Source organism: Lycorma delicatula, chromosome 5 (genome assembly GCF_047948215.1).
Source record: "Lycorma delicatula isolate Av1 chromosome 5, ASM4794821v1, whole genome shotgun sequence".
In the NCBI taxonomy this organism is placed as follows: Eukaryota; Metazoa; Arthropoda; class Insecta; order Hemiptera; family Fulgoridae; genus Lycorma; species Lycorma delicatula.
This window is the reverse complement of record NC_134459.1, coordinates 86734019-86755257: the sequence shown is the minus strand read 5'-3', so window position 1 is coordinate 86755257 and position 21239 is coordinate 86734019. Positions and strand designations below refer to the sequence as shown.

The 21239-nt window shown below is 29.1% G+C and overlaps 1 protein-coding gene across 1 annotated transcript in view; it reads right to left on the bottom strand.

The window, feature by feature from the left end:
* LOC142325158 (atrial natriuretic peptide receptor 1) overlaps positions 1–21239 on the bottom strand; it is a 1463037-nt gene that overhangs the window by 643595 nt on the left and 798203 nt on the right. Inside the window, exon 9 of the mRNA XM_075366562.1 lies at positions 8906–8987. Coding sequence (XP_075222677.1) covers positions 8906–8987 — 82 coding nt within the window. The remainder of the gene's footprint in view (positions 1–8905; positions 8988–21239) is intronic.

Below are 21239 nucleotides of genomic sequence, written 5' to 3'. Positions count from 1 at the left end.
ATTTATGACATAAGTTCCTCCTAAATTACAAGAAAACTAATTAAAGTTATTCTTAAATTTTTCGATGAAATATAAATGTTATAAAACGGCTGAAGATCAAGGCCAATCAATGAATTTTCATCGTTCAGGAACTACTTAGAAACAAAAGAAAATCAAGCAAAACTTTTGCATTCAAATATAATGAAGATCGTTTTCTAAACCAAGAAAATCCATTTTACTCGTCGATTTGATACAATGTAGAACAAATGTACAATCATACGGTTAAATAAAACTCGTAATCTTTGGGTAATAAAAAGAAAAAAGTCGCGAACAATTGTCAAGTGGCATCATTGTTTTGTTTCACAACTCGGCTGGATTTGATTATAACAACTTAAGTGTTGCTTTAGACAGTCAAGTTATTCGAAAACCCACTATAACGCCCTGATTTGGTTATCAGTGATTTTGATCTATTTCCAAAAATAAAAGAAGTTTTAGGCAAGACTCGTTTGGAAGGATAAAATGATTTTAAAAAATGCTGCTACTGCATAGCTGAAAAAACAATCGATTTGTACAAGAAAGAATTGTAATGGTGAAAGATTTCGGTTTTCAAATTTCAACGGAAGTATCCATTTTGACCAACCCTGAATCCATTTTGACTAGTTACGGCGTGACGTCTGTACATAAGTATGTGCGTACGTACGTAAGTATGCGTATATATCTCGCGTAACTCAAAAACGATTAGCCGTAGAATGCTGAAATTTTAGATTTAGGACTGTTGTAATATCTAGTTGTGCACCTCCCCTTTTTATTGCAATCTACTGGACCAAAAGTATCCAAAAAAGCTCAAAATCCAAAAATTGAGATTTTGGACTTTTATAAATGCAGTAATAAGCCCTCATTGACAGATTTTCAACAATATATCATAAGCGGTATTTATTTTCATTGGTTCCAGAGTTATTGCCCAATAAAAGTTTAATTAATTAAATATTTGGATCTTACAAGGGAAAGGCACATCGGCGAGACATCATTCCTTTCATTTTAACTTTTTTTTTTTAATTTAAATATATTGATTTATTAATAATTTTTAACCTGTGATTGTAATAAAAAATACAATAAATAATAGTTAACAAAAAAAAAAAAAATGTAATAAAACATATATGTAATTTAATAGGCGTACAAGGAAGTCATACGGTGTTCACATTAGATTTTTATATAATGATAAATTAGATACATGATACGATATGTGTTTTAATTTAGATATTAATACGTAGTGAAGGAAAAACAACTTCTAAGGGCCAAATAGATATGTTTAAAATAGTATATGTTTTAAGTTTACTAATAAATCTTCTAGTGAACAATACACAAAAATCTATAATCAAATCTTGATAATTCCAGAATAATATTGATGGAATTACTAAAAGAACAATGAAATAATAAATTGGAACAGACATTTAATAAATATTTGTGAAGTGAAATATTTATAACTTCAACAGATGTTAGTTGGTAAGAAAAAAATTCCGCTTCATGTGAAATATGTTTCATTACATCTTATCGTTGATTAACATCAATTTAAAACCGACTACGGGCTTTAAGAACATGAATTCTCATTTATATTTTGCCTAACATCTAGTAGTAAGAAATTTTATGAAACGAAAACAAAAACAGAAAGTATTGATAAAACTTTTTATCTCTTGTACGGGTAGCAGAATCGGTTAACGCTTATTGAAGCAAGCCCAAACTTTTTAAAACTCTATCATCTAGTTACAGTGACGAGCACCCTCTTTAACTGTCAATAAGGTTGAAAAGAAAATTTTATATAGAATAAAACAGTCAGCATTTCTATGACAAACATCTAAAAATAGTATTTTCTTAAAATCCAGCAGAACCATTCAGAAAAATATTTTCCACTTTAAAAAAAAAAAATCATTTTCTATTAATTTTAGAGTTGAATACATTTTAAAAACAAATAAATCTTATATAAATCACAGAATTTTTGTCATTATCTTATATTAATTTTTTAAACAGAAAATTTCTAAGTATTGAAGGACTTAGACAGTGATGTGTAGAATGCACATATCCCACTTTCCAAGAAATTTTCTTTTTTAAAATGTTAATGGATTCTTTTAGAATGTTGAAACTTTTTTTTTTTAAAAAGTTATGAAAACGATATTAACATCATGTTTTGTAAGTTAAGGGGGTTTAACTTACAAAACTTACTTAAACAGCGTATGTATAAACCGTAAAGAGCGCTATCGGTATATTGTTTATATAATACAAATTGCGTTTGTAAATAGCAACTAAGATGTATATATATATATTTTGTTCATTTTAATTATTGTCCATTATTTTGATTTATATCTGTTTTACTATTTGCATACCATTAATAGTAATGCAAATACCTTTACACGTGAAGACGACATAACATGTTTTAATAAAATTTCAGAAATAAAATTACTGGTATTTTAATCTATCGTTTCAGTTTACATGATTTAAATGTTAAATGTTAGTAATTTTTTCTGTTTCATCACATGAAATTTTTATTAATGTATGTACCGCCTCCTCCTAACATAAAATATAGTTTAGGCATTTACTCGCTCAAAACGTAGTAAAAAAATTAAATGAAATAACAAAACTTCCCCAAATCTATTAAAATGGTTTTTAGTTTTCAAAAAGATCTTTAGAAATAATTTAAGGACAATTAAAGAAAAAATGTAATGTTCATAGAAAAAAACAGGGTTGAAGATTAGTAAGTTAAATTAATGTAATTTTCATTAAACCTTTTTTTGAAATTTAAGCGAGAGTTTCTTCCCCGCCTCGCGAGAACTATTTTTTTATGATTTATAAGCTACGAATTAATCATAGTAAAATATTTCAGGGATAAATTATTAATGCAATTAAAAATTGAAACGATTTCCTTAAAAAAATTTAATTGCAATTTTGACTAAACTTTTAATTTTGAGTATGCTTACAAATAAGAATTGTTAACAGCAAACAATGTCAGTTAGGATATTTCTTCTGTCATATCAGCTGGAGGAATATCAGCTAGTGATTAACATAAAAACTCCAGACATCCAATTAAATTCCAATTGAGATTTATTTTCAGTAATCCTCTTTTTTTTAAACAGCGAATAAAAATCTTATTATTTTATTCTAAATAAAAAACAGTTTTTTATTACGATAAAAAATTGCGTTGAAGTATTATTCCCAAAACCCTAACTCGGTTGGTATATTTATTTTTCCTCTACAGATCACGGGTCTCTACTGATATGTAGCTCTCGAGTTATAAATTTTTAATTTTATTTTAATTTCAATTATATTAGTAACACTAGTTTTTTTTTTAAATTTAACTTTTTATTTTATAAATTTCTTTCTTATTTCACAAAATAAATTCTAAGATTTTTTTAACAATACAATCCCACTTATTATTTTAACACAGTTTATTTTGGTAAAAATTTCGTGCTACAAAAATTATAGCTTAACTAGTTATACAGCTAATATCATAAATTCTACAATAATATGTATAATTTTAGAAAAAAAGATGTGCATTATAGTTTTATAATCTCCAAATAAATTTAAGCAGGTAAAAGTCAATCAATGTAAACACTAGGGATGTGTTTATCCCCCAAAGTAAAAGTAAACATGAAATCATAATAGAGTTAGAGTGAAAGTGTGTGGTGAACCTCGTGTGTGGCGATTGCCTAGCTGAATAAGCGTGCTTACACTTTAAATTTAATTTGCTACCTGTTTATCGATATATATTTAAATGCTACCTGTTATCGAAAAATATGTAAACTATATAATGTTATTAAATTATAGAAAGTTATAAATTTATCTTGTATACATAAACCAAATTTTAAATGAAATCTAGGTTTAATGAGTAAATTAATTTTTACTAATCATACAGTTCATGTGTAGTAAAAAATACATCATCAAAAAAAAAATCGTAAAAACATCAGTTACGAGATGAACCCTGCCCATTTTTCCATTCAGTAAATACCTTAAAATGTAGAAAATGGTGTATTTTTAAAATGTTTAATATTCTGTTATAATTTGTTATTGTAATTTTTAAAAATTGCATTAAGTAGTTTCGATATAAACGGTATTTAGAGTGTAATAATCATATATTTTATGCTGTTTAACGATATACGATATTGTAATACAAAATAACAAACCTATTGTAATACAAAATACATATTATTGAGCCCCTAAATTATAATTTAAAAACATATTGAAAGCATTTAAGAAAATAGTTGCAAATATAAATTAAAATAAAGGAGAGAATTATGTTTTATCTGGTTTCACAAAATGTTGCAAAATGATGATATCAAATTGCATTTCATATCAATGAACAAAGAACTGAAAACAAGAATAAAATGATGAAATATAATTGACAATTTTACTATAATAACCTGCTCCTGCTTTTGAAACGAAAATAGTATGAAATGATTAAAATAATGAAATATGTACATACGTACCATTACATTCAGTATTTGTATGGTTGTCCTGTCGCATCTACTTATTTAAAGTAAAATATTTAATTTCATATTCATTGGAAACAAAATGCTCTCGTTTACATTTTGTGTACCTATTGTAAGATCTGAATTTATTTACATTTACAATTTATGAATTTATTTACATTATACAAGGGAATAATTAATAGAAGTTTATAGAATTACGAATTAATTATTTTTCGGGGTTTTAAAAAATGGTATAGTATCAGAGTTGAACTATATAGAAGTTAAAATTCCACGACCAAATTTCTCTCCTTATTACTAATATAATCGTACAAATATCAATAGGCAAACAATAAATTTACGTAAACCCTTAATTTTTATGTAAGTTAATCAAGCTATTTATAAATGTAGGCAGTGATTAAATTTATTATTCTTTGTAATATTATTTCAACTGGACCCATTCATGAAGAGGATCGAATGCAAAATACAGGAACACTCAAATGTTTTAGGAATACGATGGGAATTACAAATATTGATAAGAAAGGATCAGAAAGTTGATGAAGAAGGAAATCCTGCAGAATAAAATAGAGCAGTCAAAAATAAGGTAGTAAAGATTATGAGAAAAATCGGGGCTAGTAAAAGATACTTAGAAGGAATATCAGACAGAATCTGAGAAAAAAAACCATTAAGATAATTAAATCCTTGAGGAAGCATTAACAGGAAGAATAACAGGTTGCAAAAAACCATAATTTGAATAAAAAACAGAAAAATTGGAATAGGATTAAAAAAGGAACATATAGAAAAATTCGAAACGTGAAAAAAACAATTAAAATCGAAAATTCTTAGAAAAATAACTCAAGATTTCTTCCAGATGTAAAAATTTTAAGTGCAAAATTATCAGGCCACATGTTTTAATTTTAAAAATGAAGAAGGAAAAATATTAAAAGAACCGAAAGAAAATTTAAAACTTCTGGAAACCTTCTCAATTGCCCAATACCCGTAAAGAAGTTTGAATTTGAAGAAATTGAGAAAAGAAACCCATTTTCATAGTCACCAAACCGCGATGAAATTCGAGAGGTAATCAAATCTCTAAAACCAATAAAACAAGGAAGGAAAATAACATAATAGATAGAACAAGATAGAAGAATATTATCAAAATTAAAATTTTTGAGTCGACTTTCCGAACTAATCGAGATAAATGCTGGAATTAGTCAAGATGAAAACTATGTTCCTTTTTCAATTAATGCTCTTGAGGAAGTAGTCAGACTGTAGGCAGAAAAGTTTAAAGAACTCGAAATTTACGATTAAGTAAAATTCGGAAAAAATTTAAATATCTCCGAACTAACAACTTCGCTTTTGCGAACGATCTGGTGACCCTTGCAAAACAATCTGGAAAAAGGAACGATAAAATCGGTAGAGCTAGAAAAAAGATAGGCCTACATATATAATATGAAATCATGGAGTGGATCTCGAACGTTAAAGAATCCCATTGAGAAAAATTGTAATATTTGAAGGAAAAAACGTCAAATGACTAACGAAGTTGAAATGCCTCGGAGAAATCATCAGCCCGAACATTATTAGAGGAAGGATGAAAATTAGGGCACGTAAAACAGAAGTTGCATATCATGCGACGGCACAATCTACAATAAAAATATCAACCTCAAGAAACTTCTGTATTATAAGATAGTGATTTAAAAAAAGTCATTCTTATACGGTTTAGAATGCTTGAACAACTTCTCGAAAAAACAAATGTCGAGAATACAGAAAAAACGATTTTAAGAGGAATTTACAGACCTAAACTGAAAAACGGGATTTACAAATTAAGACCAACATAAAATTTATCAAAATTTAGAAAAAATGAAGAGAAACTTATATTACTACGAAAAATTCTTCAGTGTACCAAAATTAAATAAATTTTCAATATTTTTGAAAAAAGGAAAACCATAAAAAGGTTTCAAGAGGCAGAAATGGATTTAAAAATTTATTAAAAAAAACAAATTTTGAACAGAGATCAGGAAAACATTAACTGAAACGGAATTTCCAGAAAAAGAAAAGAAAAATATTAATAAGGAAGCTTGGACTGAAGAGAGTAAACAGCAGCTACGACACAGAATGAAAGAATTTTGGAAGAAGAAAAGAATGTCCTAGTGTCCAAGGCTATTTAGCGTAGCCCTAAGTTAGTTTATTTTTAAAAAAAATAATTTCTTATAGAAATATTGATAATACAATAAAAGTAATTCTTATCAACTCAGGCTAGCTGAAATGGAAGACGACGACTAGTATCATGTGTGACAAACGAATGAAATTGCGATTCAAGTCTAAGGTTAATCAAACCATCATCCGATTCGCCGCAACCGATTGCGGCGCCGCAGCGCCGAATGGTGGCCCACAACTGAGGTGATATGGCCTTGCCATAACAATGTGTGTTACATACATAACAATTTGTGTTTCCATTGTTATGGAAACACAAATGCTAAGATGGAAGGTTGAAATGTTTTATATTATTTATCTGCATAAGGTAACAACGTTTTCTTGCGAAATAAGTTCGGTATTGCGCCCATCACCAAAAACCTACGCGAGACCCAACTAAAATGGTTCTTCCTACGCCCCGATATATATTCTATCGCCAAAAACGCCTACAACTAACCATCGACAGCCAGCGACCTAAGGATTGACTAAAGCCACGCTGCGCCGATACGCTTCACGCAGACCTTGAAGATGGCTCTGCTTCACCCGACATGGCTCACAACCGTGTCAAATGGAGTAATCTTAGCCACCAAGCGGATCCCACCTTCACACGGAACAAATGCTAAGCAAAAAAGAAGAACCCTTATCTGTACTTGAAACAGTTCTGTTAACTGGGAAGCTGAAGTTTCGTAACACATTTTAATTCTCGTTAAATAAAGATAATTACATTTGAATTTTTTTTTTTTGAATATACTGAATGTGAAAAAAATTACGGCAAAGTTTATATAATTTTATAATGCAAACGAAAGAAAAACCAATGTAATATAGACAGGCAAAAGTTTAGCTGAAAAAATTATACGTTATCATTTTAAAAATTAAACAACTGAAATGCTGCCTTCTTAATTATTTAATCCCAAACATTAAATTTTTCTTCTTTTATTTACGAATACTATACCTTACACAAAAAAAGAAACATTTTGGAGTCGACTTCTTAATTCTTAGCAGATTTTTTTAGAGTAAGAGACCAATCAAACTTTATTAAATTTTCTTCGTGATTACTTAAAAAAGAATCTCTTGAGTTACTATGGTTAACAACCGTCAAACTCCCGTAATCAAGTTTCACTTTCTTTATTGCTGTTAAATGAGAACTTTCAAGGCAATCACAAATAATAATCAATAATTAGGGGATAATTAATAAATTACAATTTTTTTTTTGTAAAGTTATTAGTGGTGTATACACTCTATAATTGAAGTTGGTTTTAACAGAAGTTAAAATATTTTTCTTTTATTACTATATATTTGATCATCATCTGATAGAATGTGAGTTTAAAAATCTATCGTATAATAAAATAAGACGCTACCAGGATGTAATTTAATGAAATATTTATTAATTATCAATATTTACTCATATTGCTATCATCAATCTTGATTACAGCTGATTTTACTGGACTTAGCATCCGATAACGACAATCAAATAATTTCAATTAAAATTAATAAAACTATAATAAAAATTCGATTATGAAACATAAAAAAAATTAAGTAAGAAATTATCACTTTAATAACTTTATTTTCCTACAATTTATTACTGGTGATATCGTGATAATTTACACGAAGTGGATGCGTATTTGTAACCTTATTGACTTGTCTTAGACTGGAATAAAAAAAAAAGAAAGAAAAACAGAAAGAAACAAGAGAAAAAATTTAACCGTTCAGTGAAACCGATTTAAAAAAGACACTGATAAATAGTTTAACTTATTTTCTAGTCCGGAAACAAGTGTAGTTATTTTAAAAATGTGGTAGCAAGAAGGCACATAAGTTTTACAAAATTTTCTTATGTTTTCGTGTATACCATTAAAACTACCCGCTCATTTTCATATACGTTACAATTATTATTGATAAAAAACATGATAAAATAGAACTTTACTTAAAGAATATTACACGAATTAATAATGAACATAAACAAATTATTAGATTTCAAAATATATACATTAATAATTATTCTAAATATAGAAAGATAAGCAATTATTTATCTGCATTAAGGTATATTTTCATAAGGGATGTTATAATTCAACGTAAACATCGTCTTTTATCTTTGAATAAAAGTATATTTTCTGCCAATTAACATGCTTTATATTTTAGGCTGGATTTTTTATTTTCATATAGCTATAATTAAAAAACTAAAGGTTTTTTAAAAATTTTTCATGTAATTTATTTGTGAAAACGACATTGTACTAATATATGATAAAAAAAGAAAAATAAACAAAATAGGAAAAAAAATTACTAACCTGTAAATGAACAGAGACGCTACTGCCAAAGCAACCACAATAGAACTAAGTACGATACTAAGAATGGCGTATCCCGGCATCGCTGTAACATAATAACATTTAAAAATTGATTAAACTCTTTTATTAGTTTATAAATATAAATTATTAATATATTTATTTTTATTATCAGTCAGGTGTTTTGATTTTGGGATTTATCCATTATTCTACGTTCTATATTAATCTTCTAATCAAAACGTACAGAAAATGTACACGGTAGATTATTAAATACCTGCTTTCATATTCTAAACTTTCATATTCTAAATTTTGTCTTATCTTTTGAAATGTATATTTTTTTTTGAATATTTTTCAGAATTCCCTCAAAAAACACTTAAGTTTTAGCCAAAAATATTCCCCCCCCCCCCAAAAAAAAACACTTAATTTTTTAACCCATCGGCCAAAAATCGATGCATTTTTAATATCCAATAAGAATTAGGTGGGAATGTGTATGTTTCAAAATACAAAATAAAAATTGGTACTTTTTCGTTTCTCCCCTCCCAAAATTTTGCAAGTTTTTCACCTGGAGATAACTGAAAATAGCAAGAAATATTGACATTAACCTGGTAGGAGAAATAACCCAATAACCAGATACAACCATTTATATTTATTTATTTTATAAATGTAATCTCTTCTTTTTTTTGGTTTGTTTTACCTCCGGGTCCGGAGTCAAAGCAATTCATTCCGCATAGGATGAGATGAATGTTTTGTAGCGTGTGTGAAAAATGCCACGCCTGACCGGGATTCGAACCCAGCACCTCCAGGTGAAACGCCGAGACGCTACCACTCGCGCCACAGAGACCGGCTATAAATATAACCTATAATTTATATGTGTCGCTTTATATGGAAGTGAAACTTGGACAATCGGAGTATCTGAGAAGAAAAGATTAGAAGCTTTTGAAATGTGGTGCTATAGGAGAATGTTAAAAATCAGATGGGTGGATAAAGTGACAAATGAGGAGGTATTGCGGCAAATAGATGAAGAAAGAAGCATTTGGAAAAATATAGTTAAAAGAAGAGACAGACTTATAGGCCACATACTAAGGCACCCTGGAATAGTCGCTTTAATTTTGGAAGGACAGGTAGAAGGGAAAAATTGTGTAGGCAGGCCACGTTTGGAATATGTAAAACAAATTGTTAGGGATGTAGGATGTAGAGGGTATACTGAAATGAAACGACTAGCACTAAATAGGGAATCTTGGAGAGCTGCATCAAACCAGTCAAATGACTGAAGACAAAAACAACAACATAATTTATATAAATGTAACCTTTCTTTCTTTTTCCTGTTTAGCCTCCGGTAACTACCCGTTACATATAAATGTAACCTAACCAAACTTAACCTACGCTCGCTTCGCTTGCTAACATTACTTATTAACACTCATTTTTGGAATATTTAAATAATAAATTCTGTAATATTGTAATTATTTATTACTTAAATAATCAAAACATTACTGTTAATTAGTCGAGGTTAGCGATCGAAACGAGAATAGGTTAAGTTTGGTTGATTATATTTAAAATTTATATTTATAATTGTAAGCAATAATGCTTATATTTTTAATAAGTAAAATATGTTAATATGGAGAATATTTTTAAAATGACCTGTATAAAAGAGCATGTTATTGTGTTATTTCTCCAACTTGGTTATTGTTAATACCAATACTTCCTACTATTATACTGTTATTGGATTTTAAAAATACATCGATTTTTGGCCGATTGGTTAAAAAATTAAGTGTTTTTTTTTGGGGGGGGGGGAATTCCGATAAAGATCAGTTTTTTTTGCTGCTGTACTTTATTTACAATCGAAACCGTAAGAAAATGGACTGAAAAATAATGACACGAATGAAGAGTACCCGTAGATACTCCTCGTGAAATATCAACACCAATAGTTTATATTACCTCTCTCATAACGAGTATTTAACATCAGCGTAATATCGAAACACAGAAATAATCACAATGAAACAAAAAACAGATTACAATAGGAAACAAATTATTAAAGAAGTTTAACAAAAAAAATTCAACACAAACAACAGGTAGTAGGACGATTCATAAATGTAATAATATGAGTCGATAGCACGATTGATCACATCGCAATAGCCTTCAGTACATCAATAATTCACAAATAATTCTAATCGGCGGCTTAATTCTTTCTCATAGTAGATACATAAAAGTAATATAAAAATAAGAAAATTTAAATCAAATATAACTAACTAGATTGTGAGTCATAATTGATATTTAAGTATTGAATGGTAAAATCGATCGCAGAGAATAACCCAGGTCCAACACGTTTAGACACCTAATACTTCTACTCTTGTCCAATGTCTTTATTTAGCTTAGGTATCTATTTCGCACTTATACGTTGGGTTTCCTCAAGAATGTACGGTAACCTTAAATATTCGCGGATTTCATCCTTTCTTACAACCCATGGCGATTCTGTAGAATTAATTTCTTTTACATTTCCTTCTATTAACAAATTATCTAGTACTAGCTATCTTATTTAAATTGTAAACATTCAGTTTACTTCTTTTGTCAAGCATTTCATATAAATTTATCAATTCTTATTTAAACAAAAATACTTCCCATAGTGTAATATTTTTAAATCTTCTATCTTATAACACTGGAATGTATAAATTTAATTTAAGGTTCTAATCTTTGCCGGCCTCCGTGACGCGAGTGGTAGCGTTTCAGTCTTTCATCCAGAAATCCTAGGTTCGAATCCCGATCAGGCATGGCATTTTCACACGCTACAAAAATCATTCACTTATCCTCTAAAGCATACCTAAAGGTGGTTCCGGATGTTAAAAAAAAGGTTCTAATCTTTAGTTTCCGGTTTTCAAAATGTAAATGATTTATTCCAATAAAATTCAACATTCATAAAAAAAGCAGTTTTTTCTTTTTTAATTCCTTTTTCGTTAGCCTACTTAAAATGTTTCATTCCTTGTCCGAGTTTTACTTGAACTGTTTTAGGAACTTTCATTTATCTATTTTACCACGAGAAAATTCAGTCACAATTATATTTATCTTTAAAAAATTAATATACATATGTACTTGCATGAACTCACTAAACAACAAAATATTTTAAACAACTAAAATGCAATGACAGAAATATAATTTATAAAAAGTCAGTAAAATAATTTACTACAAAAGTTTACCAATCATATAACTTTACGAAGAGTTAAAGATACTTCAAACATATATATGTATATTCTAATTAGAGATATTAAAATATGAATAATAATACAAAAGATAACTACTGAAAAAAAAATATTAAAAAAGTCACATATCTTAAGGCCAACTAGAAATAATAAACAGAAGTAAAAATAATACATGTTATAGAAAGAAAATAAAAATTTGAAATCTGATGTGGGCACCACATGACTTCGTTATACGCCTATTAAAGTAACAACTAGATGTTACAGCATTCCTAAATCCAAAATTTCAACACCTTACGGCTAACTGTTTTTTAGTAACGCGGGATACATACGTACGTACAGACGTCACGTCGAAAGTAGTCAAAATGGATTCAGGGATGGTCAACATGGATATTTCCGTTGAAATTTGAAAACCGAAATTTTCCGCGAACACAGTACTTCCTTTACTTCGTACAAGGAAGTAAAAATGAAACCATTTTTAGGGAAGGACGGCAAAAAGATGACTACAACATACGGAAAGGTTAGGAAATAGAGAAATGGAATGTTCGGTTGGTTTATTTAAGTAACACTTAGGTACATAGGAGGAAACCTAACCAGAAATTACGTATGTACTAGCATTTCCACACGTAGTAAGATATATCTACGAAGAAATAGAAGGTGATAAAAGACAAATAATTTGATAGGAATAGCAGATAGAGTTATAGTATAAATGAATCGTTGGTATAAGTATATAGAATAGCCGAGGAAAGGTAACTAATCATTCATTTTGTTTAAATTTTTTAAATTCCAATGTTTTCAGATTATATATGTAACGAAAAACTGTTATTCCCCACCAAAATTCTTAAACTTTAGGTAAATTTAGAAAATGTTTTAGGTAACATCTAGAGTATCTTGCAGACAGACATTAATGTTCATTTAAATACAGAACAACTGGTTTAATATCAGATTTAGAATGTTTGGTACACCGACTTAAATCAGTTACAACCTGCAGGCAACCGTATTCCTTTGTTGAGAAGCGGTAATGTACAGTACGTGAGTGATATGTAATGGTTTCCGGGCAAAGTTAATTATAGTAATTCGTAAACTTCTAAATACCGTCAAATACCTGTCACTGAATTTAACTATTATCACTTAATAAGACAACTAGGGGCGTAACCAGTGAGACAGGAATCATCGTTTCTTTCTAAGTTTATTATTTGCTGTTCTAACAAGATACGGTTTTTTTAAAATAATTCCATTATTAATAAATACTCGTAGATTAATTTGAAAAAATTGAAGAAGATATCAGAAATGTAGTACTAGAAATTATTTTATCACTTTTAAAAAATGTATAACCGGATATGTGCCTCAATCCTTATATGTTAAAGAAAGAAATTATAATTATAAGTTGGCTAGAAAAAACGAAGAATATTTCCAACTTTTAACAACTACGATGAAAACTCCAAAACTGTGAAAAACCAATCAGAAAACTTAATTTTTACAATATTATTTAAATAAAAATTTCAAAAAAAAGCTATTTAAAGAACTTAAAAATAATGAGGCTTTAGGTAAAGATAACTCATCCGCAGAAATTTTAGAAACTAGCGAAAAAAAAAGGTTAAAAATATTAATAAAGATAAAATGTATAAAATAAAGGAAACTAAACAAATCCCAGATGATCGAAAAACGGTTCTAAGCCACGTTATATAAAACAAAGGAGATAAATAATTACAAAAGAATTTCTCCCTTACTACTACAATACAAGATTACATCCAAAACCCACCTCTAAATCTTAAATCCACAATTAAATAATTAGACTTGAAATATTAAGCAGATTTTAAAAATGAAAGACCTTATCCTTACCAAATTTTGAATTTAAAACGGATAATTAGATATTAAAAATATTTAATAAAAAATTAAACTTCATTTTTGAAGATTTCAAAAAAGCTTTATGATTTTATCGAAGCCCCTTTTGCTAATTTTAAAACAATTTAATTTTTAGGCAAATTTAAAACATTTTGAAGCAGATGGGAGTAACTAGATAAACACAAACACAACTTCTAAAGTTAAATTTAAGGGAAATCTTCCAAAACTTATCAAAATTGTAACTTTATATAGACAAAGAGATGGACTACCTCTACTTTTTTCAAATATGCTTTAGGAAAAGCTTCTACAGGATGGAAAAAGCTCGAAGAATATAATGTCAATACATATACAAAACTGGAAAGAATTAAAAACTCTATAGACTGTTTAGCTTTATCAGATTAGTTAGTTATAATAATCTAGACTTATAAAAACTAAAAATTAGGTTAGAATTTCCTAACAAAACAGCAGAAAAATAGGTCTAAAAATTTTATTTGAAAAATAAAATATATCCCAAAAACAAAAATTTATCAGATGTACTCATAACAAGTCATGGAAACATTAAGAAAACTTTTACTATACTTTAAGAAAATATTAATCTAAAAGTTGAATAAGGGCAGTTACGATTAAAGAAGAAAACATAGAAAAAAACCTTTACTGAAAGTTACGTGTTTGAGCAAAAAAATACGTTTATCTAAAAAATTTTAATTAAAACAATACAACGAAGAAGTAAAATCAGAAATTCAGAATACATACAGAACTCATATACATTATTTTTAATAAGATGTAAAATTATAACTGAAAATTTAGAAAAAAGGGAGAACTCTAAAAAAAAGTATTGGGTCCTACTATTAACGAAGATGAAAATTATGGGATAAGATCAAACTCTGAACTGTACAAATTTTGTACAAAAATCAAATTAGATTCAAAGATCAAATTAGGAAAGGAAGAGTTACTTTTTATCGACACCTTCAGAAAATGAGTAAAGAAAGTTTAACTAAAAATACATAACTTCTGAAAATAGTAAAACTGATTTAGATAATGGATGGAGAGTCAAACTGGAGAATATCTAGAAATAATAGGAATTAAACAAGACATAATACTTAATAAACACAACTTCAGAAAGGAAAGAAAGTTGGTTTCTAGGAAGAAAAATCCCCAAAAAACATCATTTGTTTCAGAAGAAAGGAAAAAAGGCCTTCTCCAAACCTATGAAAGAACACCGTAGAAAATTTAAAGGAAACAAAATAGAAAGTAGTTTTCTTTTACAGCAAATAAACTCATACAAAATACTTACTTATTACTATTGCAAAAATCTAACATGAACAATTAAAAAAAAATACATTTATATATATACGAGGTGCGACAATAAAGTAATGAGACTGATGTGAAAAAAAAATGTTGCTTACCGTTTTAGTCATGTTTAGTGTTGTCTCCTTCAAAGTACCCCTCTGATTGCACACACTTATTCCAGCGCTTCTGTCACTCATCTTCTGTAATATCCTCCAAGACCCTCGTCACAGCTTTTTGGATATCTTGTGTTGTTTCAAAATAGTGTCCCTTGACCGCCATTTTGACTCTTGGAAATAGAAAAAAGTCGCACGGAGCGATATCTGGAGAATAAGGTGGCTGTGGTAGTACTGAAATTTGTTTTGAGGTTAAAAATTGCTGTACTGATAGAGCAGTATGGGATGGCGCATTATCGTGATGCAGAATCCAATTATAAGCAATGTTGGCACAGACACGAAGAACTCGTTCTAAAATTTCTTTGTAGAAATATTGGTTAACTGTTTGTCCAGGAGGCACCCACTCTTTATGAACAATTCCCTTGGAATTGAAGAAACACACAAGCATGCATTTCACTTTTGACTTTGACATGCGAGCTTTTTTTGGTCTGGGTGATCTCTTTGAGCACCATTGCGAACTGTGAACTTTGGCGTTTTGTCTCTGGATCGTATTGAAAAAACCGACCTTCATCACCAGTGATAACACGGCTCAAATCTGGATTGATTTTCGTTTGCTCTAACAGATCGGCTGCCACATTTTTCGGTGTTTCTCGCTGTTGTGTGAGATTTTTGGGGACCATTTTTGCACAAATCTTTCTCATACCAAGATCTTCAGTTAATATTAGACGAACCGTTTATCGATCGATGTTGAGTTCTTCTGCAATCATATTAACGGATAATTTTCGATCAGATCGTACGATTTCACGCACCCTGGTCAAGTTGACATCTGTCCGTGAGGTTGATGGTCGTCCACTGCGGTCTTCATCTTCAACATTAGTTCTGCCTTCACTAAAAATTTTATGCCACCGAAAAACTTGAGCTCTTGACATAACCTCCTCTCCAAAAGCCTTCTAAAGCTTACCATAAGTTGTCGTCGCGTTTTCACCCAATTTAACGCAAAAAGAAATGGTATACCGTTGCGCAATATTTTGCGGTTTCATTTCTGTGACGAGAGACACAAACACGTGTTCACTTATTACAGCACAACTCACGACTGAGCAGTTGCATCAATGTGCCGCTTGGACTAGAAGTAGCTTATAGACCAAGGTCAAAGACGGTGTACCTACGCAAGCTGCAGGGTTGCCACATCTTGGAAAGAAAAATCAGTCTCATTACTTTATTGTCGCACCTCGTATATATATACGTAGTTTGGTTTTTCACTCCTAAAAGTGAAAACTTAGAGTACGCAGTGATTAACACTTCTTATTATTCTAAATATTAAAATTTATTAAAGTAGTGTAATTTTATAAGCACTTAAATGATATTATTACTTAAAAATAGACTTGACTGTCTATGTCAGATTTGAACTTAGGCCATGGTGTTCATTTACCAAAACAAGTTTCACAATAATCGTTCATAGTATCAACTGAATGAATAATTGTGAATGTCCCTTGTTTTGAAACAGTTTATTTAAAAATAAAAGATTAAAAAGGTGAAAATAATATCAATAAAGTGAAAAAAATATATCAAGGTTACTCTTGATAAACCGTAAACTTAATATTATTCATTTTTCTTCATTAATTGTAAAAATTTGTGTTATAATAAATTATGTAACCTACATAAAAGTAATTGCAAGTCACATTTGTTATATCTGACAAATATTACACACAATTTTATTAATATGCGCTTTATGCAAGGAAATCTGAGGACAGTCCTTTAAGTTATTGCAATGAAATTTTAATTAAAAACAATCGTAAAATATAGTCTATGTCGAGTATACTACTTATATTTATTGCTGGAGATAAAATACGTCAACTTCAGTGATTAATATTATATGAACAGATAATAATTGTTCAGTGATTTAACTGAACTGATTCTCCAAACGGTATTTATACCACTTTAAAAAAAATATATCTACGTAATATTCATGTTTACACTCAATATCATTTTAAAAAGTATTATTCTGATTTGTTTCATTAGCTAATGCTTATTTCATTTTAAAAGTAGGTTCGAATTGCCGCTTATATTAATGATTAACTAAGAAGTAATAAAAAAAAACCTAACAAATGTGAAATTATTATAAAAAAAAAAAAAAAAAAAATTGTTGTATTAACTGGATGCGGTAATCGGTTTCGCTCGAGTGAAGCATGTTCTGTAATCAATTACGATATTTTCCTGCATCTCAGCGTCCTGTTAAATGCCGTTTCAACACGAGAAAAACTTTCATACTGGAGAGGTATTATAAAATACCTCATATTTTTGCTATTCACCCTAAAGATTCTGGTTTCGAACTCTGATCCGCCCTTTCATTTTGCATAGACAAAAAAATCATTACAGATCAAAGAAAGAGAAAGAAAGTTTTCTTACCGGAAAAAAAAAAAACATTGAAAATTATTTTTACGGAAAAAATAAATAACATTGAATTACTTTACTATGATTTTTATAATCATTACTGTATACAAACCCAAATCTAAAATAAAATATTGAAAAAAATTTATCACGACTTATCAAAAGAAAAAGTAAATTTTCAGTAAAAAAAAAAAGAAGATTTTAATCATGTTCTAATAATATATTATAGTTACTGAAATTTTTTTTCAATTATTATTATTAATATGTTCTTTAGCAATAAAAAAAATATAATGAAAATCTACTAAAACTAAGATATCATTTCATAAATTATTCCTACCCCTTTCCTTTTCCATTCCCCATTCATATTCCCTTTTTCCCCTTTCTTGTTTCTTTTCCCTTTTCCATTCCATTTCCCAGCTTTCCCTCTTTCCACTTCTTCGATTTTCCCTTTTTCCATTTTCCAATTATTCCTTTCTCCCTGCGCGTAAATCGGTCTAGTGGTTGTTTAGTTTATAGCGGACACACATATCGGAAACATTGAAATGGAATCGTAAAATATTTAGTATAGCGAGTGCTGTTTTTACGTCCAATAGATAGCGCTGTTTTTCAACAAAAACATGTTTTTACTTGTCACAGGTGTGACATCTTAGGTTATAAATAGTAGATATGTAAAAACACGTGGGCATTCAAATGAAACGTTGTGTCAAAATTTCAGAGCAATCGGTGAAGAATTTTCGGATATTTAAGATTTTCAACAAACGAACATTTACAATTTTTGTTATATAGATGTATATATTCACTGTTACTCTAAGATCTTAATACTTATGACGTAACTAATTTAATATAACGCGCTATTTCTGCGATACTGCAAGACATTCAACAAACGACTATCGTTTTCATCTCTGCTTTCCTCTGCTTCTGTAAGTTTTTAATTCTCATAGACAATGATCAAAATTCCTATTCTTGTTCTTCTTTTAGTAAAGTTGATCGAAGTAAAATATGTTTGATTCATTTAACACTTTGGAACAATTTTCACTCTATTTACCAAGAAATTTCAACTGGAATGAAAATTACAGAGTAATTTTTTTTGAAACAAGTATTTTTATACCGATGAAATTATTATATGTAATTTCTTTTTTAGAAAAGAAGAAAAAATTAAAGAAATTGTTCACAGTTAACATAAACATAACCCAAAATACTACGTAAATTATAAACAATGATTTACTTTGTAACCATAAATAACTATATTATAGATTACACTCGTATTTTGATTAATATTTAAACTGTAAGGAATCTATAATTCATTTAGTTTAAAAATTACGAAATATTTTAGAAGGAAATGTAAATGGATTTTTACATTTGCATTTTATGAATACTATATAATTTGTACGTAAAAACTCTAACCTTTAACTGAAAAATAACTTTTATCTGCGATAGCTGTAACTGTATAGCAGATAACTTGACATGAATCTTAATTCATCATATAAACTCAAAACTTGTGTGAAGGAATATGGCATAAAATATTTGTACGTGTCAAAAATGCCCAGTCTGAGTGGGATTCGAACTAACTAGATTAAAGACGAAGATTTTAAAACTCCGTCACGGAAGTCGGGTTTTATGTAGTAAGATTTGAGTCAAAAATTTAAAGACGTTTCTTGTATTTCGAGTGTACTTAAGATAGACATTAAGGAAAAGTGAAAAAATTTAAAGATATTTAAAACTTTTGTAGGGGAAGACTGGAGAAGATTAAATGGCCAAAGTAAAAAATGAAAATGTATGAAACGTATGGAGAAGAATAGAAAATTAATAGGAAAAATTTAAAATAGTAAAGTCATTTGGCTGGAATATATCATGAGAAAAGAAATGTTGATTGAATCTGTAATAAAAGGATCAATATCGAAGATGAAACAAAGAGAAAACCGAAAATCATAAAATTTATGAACAACCTCAAAGGAAATTGGAGCTATTAGAAACTCAAATGTTTAGCAGAAAGTAGAAGAAAATGGAGATAGAAGTGATACAAGAGATAGAAGAGTTCACAGAAGTAGAGTACTTATACCGTCATTGAATAACCATTTATTATAACTATAAAATAATCTTGTCTGTTTTCTTCACACAGTCACATATACTTAAACTGCTCACCAGCCTATCGATAGGTACCAAAATTAAGATTTTACTTAACCTTAAATGTGTCACGCCACTATGTTCATCACAGGAAGTAGCTGTATAACAAAGATTTTTATACGGATTTGAATAGTAGATTGTGGATACCGGTATTCTTTGGTGGTTGGATTTCAATTAACCACACATCTCAGGAATGGTCGACCTGAGACTATACAAGATACATTTCATTTACACTTATACATATCATTCTCACTCATCCTCTGACGTAATACCTTACGGTGTTCCGGAGGCTAAACAGAAATATACTGTATAACAGAGGTGGGTTGTAAGTTATGGTAGATGGCCGTGGTTGAAAGAGGCCAAACGAAGGTGAAGTTGTGTAAATATACTGATAGAAATATCTCCCGAGGCATTTTCATCAGGCATCCTGACAGAGGCCAAACTGATCAAATTTAGAGGGTCTAAAAGATAACCTCCGGTAAAGCTTATCAGGGGTTTGAAGGGACGGGGTGATGTAGCGACTGGGATCGTTACAAGGCGGTTGTCTTCTCCTACGGGGGTGAAGATGTACGAGTATAGCACAGATTAATACTCTGAAAGTAAGAAATTTAACTGGTGCATGTTGCACCTCAGGTTCTTTAAGTAACTCAAAGCCATACGAAAAACTAGGATAAAAGGAAAACAGTTCTTATCTCTTTTCTATCGCGAAAAAATTATTTACAAAACGCAATACTTACCTTCATTAGGGTAGTAAAAAATATACAAGTATAAATAACTTAATAATACGCGACTTTTAATATATTCCTTTACAATTATGGCTCTTTACAATAAAATAATAGTTTTTTAATCTTTCATTATTTTATTTTTTCATATTATCTACACGCTTCATTATATTATAAATATTTAGTCTTCTTTCTTTATAGTTTTAACTACAAGTGATTTTTTTAAAGGAAACTGGTTAAATACGGATGATGCTTAATATATATCTCAAACTTCTTATTACGGGATTCTACCATGTTTTAGATAAAACATCTTGCATCATAAATCCACAACAGCAGACTGCAATTAATTGTAACAAGTAGGCCTATGTATAAAAAAAATTAATATATTAGATATAAATATTAAAAATTACAATCTAGTAAGAAAATAACTTGAATATAATAATAATAATCTTATACTTTTTTAGGTAATTCGTCCATTAAAGTAAGAATCTTTTGCCTTATTTCTAACACATGGTTCTAAAACGCTGTTGGTCAGGTCTGACAGTCTGTTACAAGCGTAACAGTGTTCCGTAATTTACAACTTTTTATAGCACCGTTAATAAATTACTGCCAAGTTATTCTAAGTGGCACCTATACATTCCTCTCTTTGGTTAGTTGTAAATATAACTTG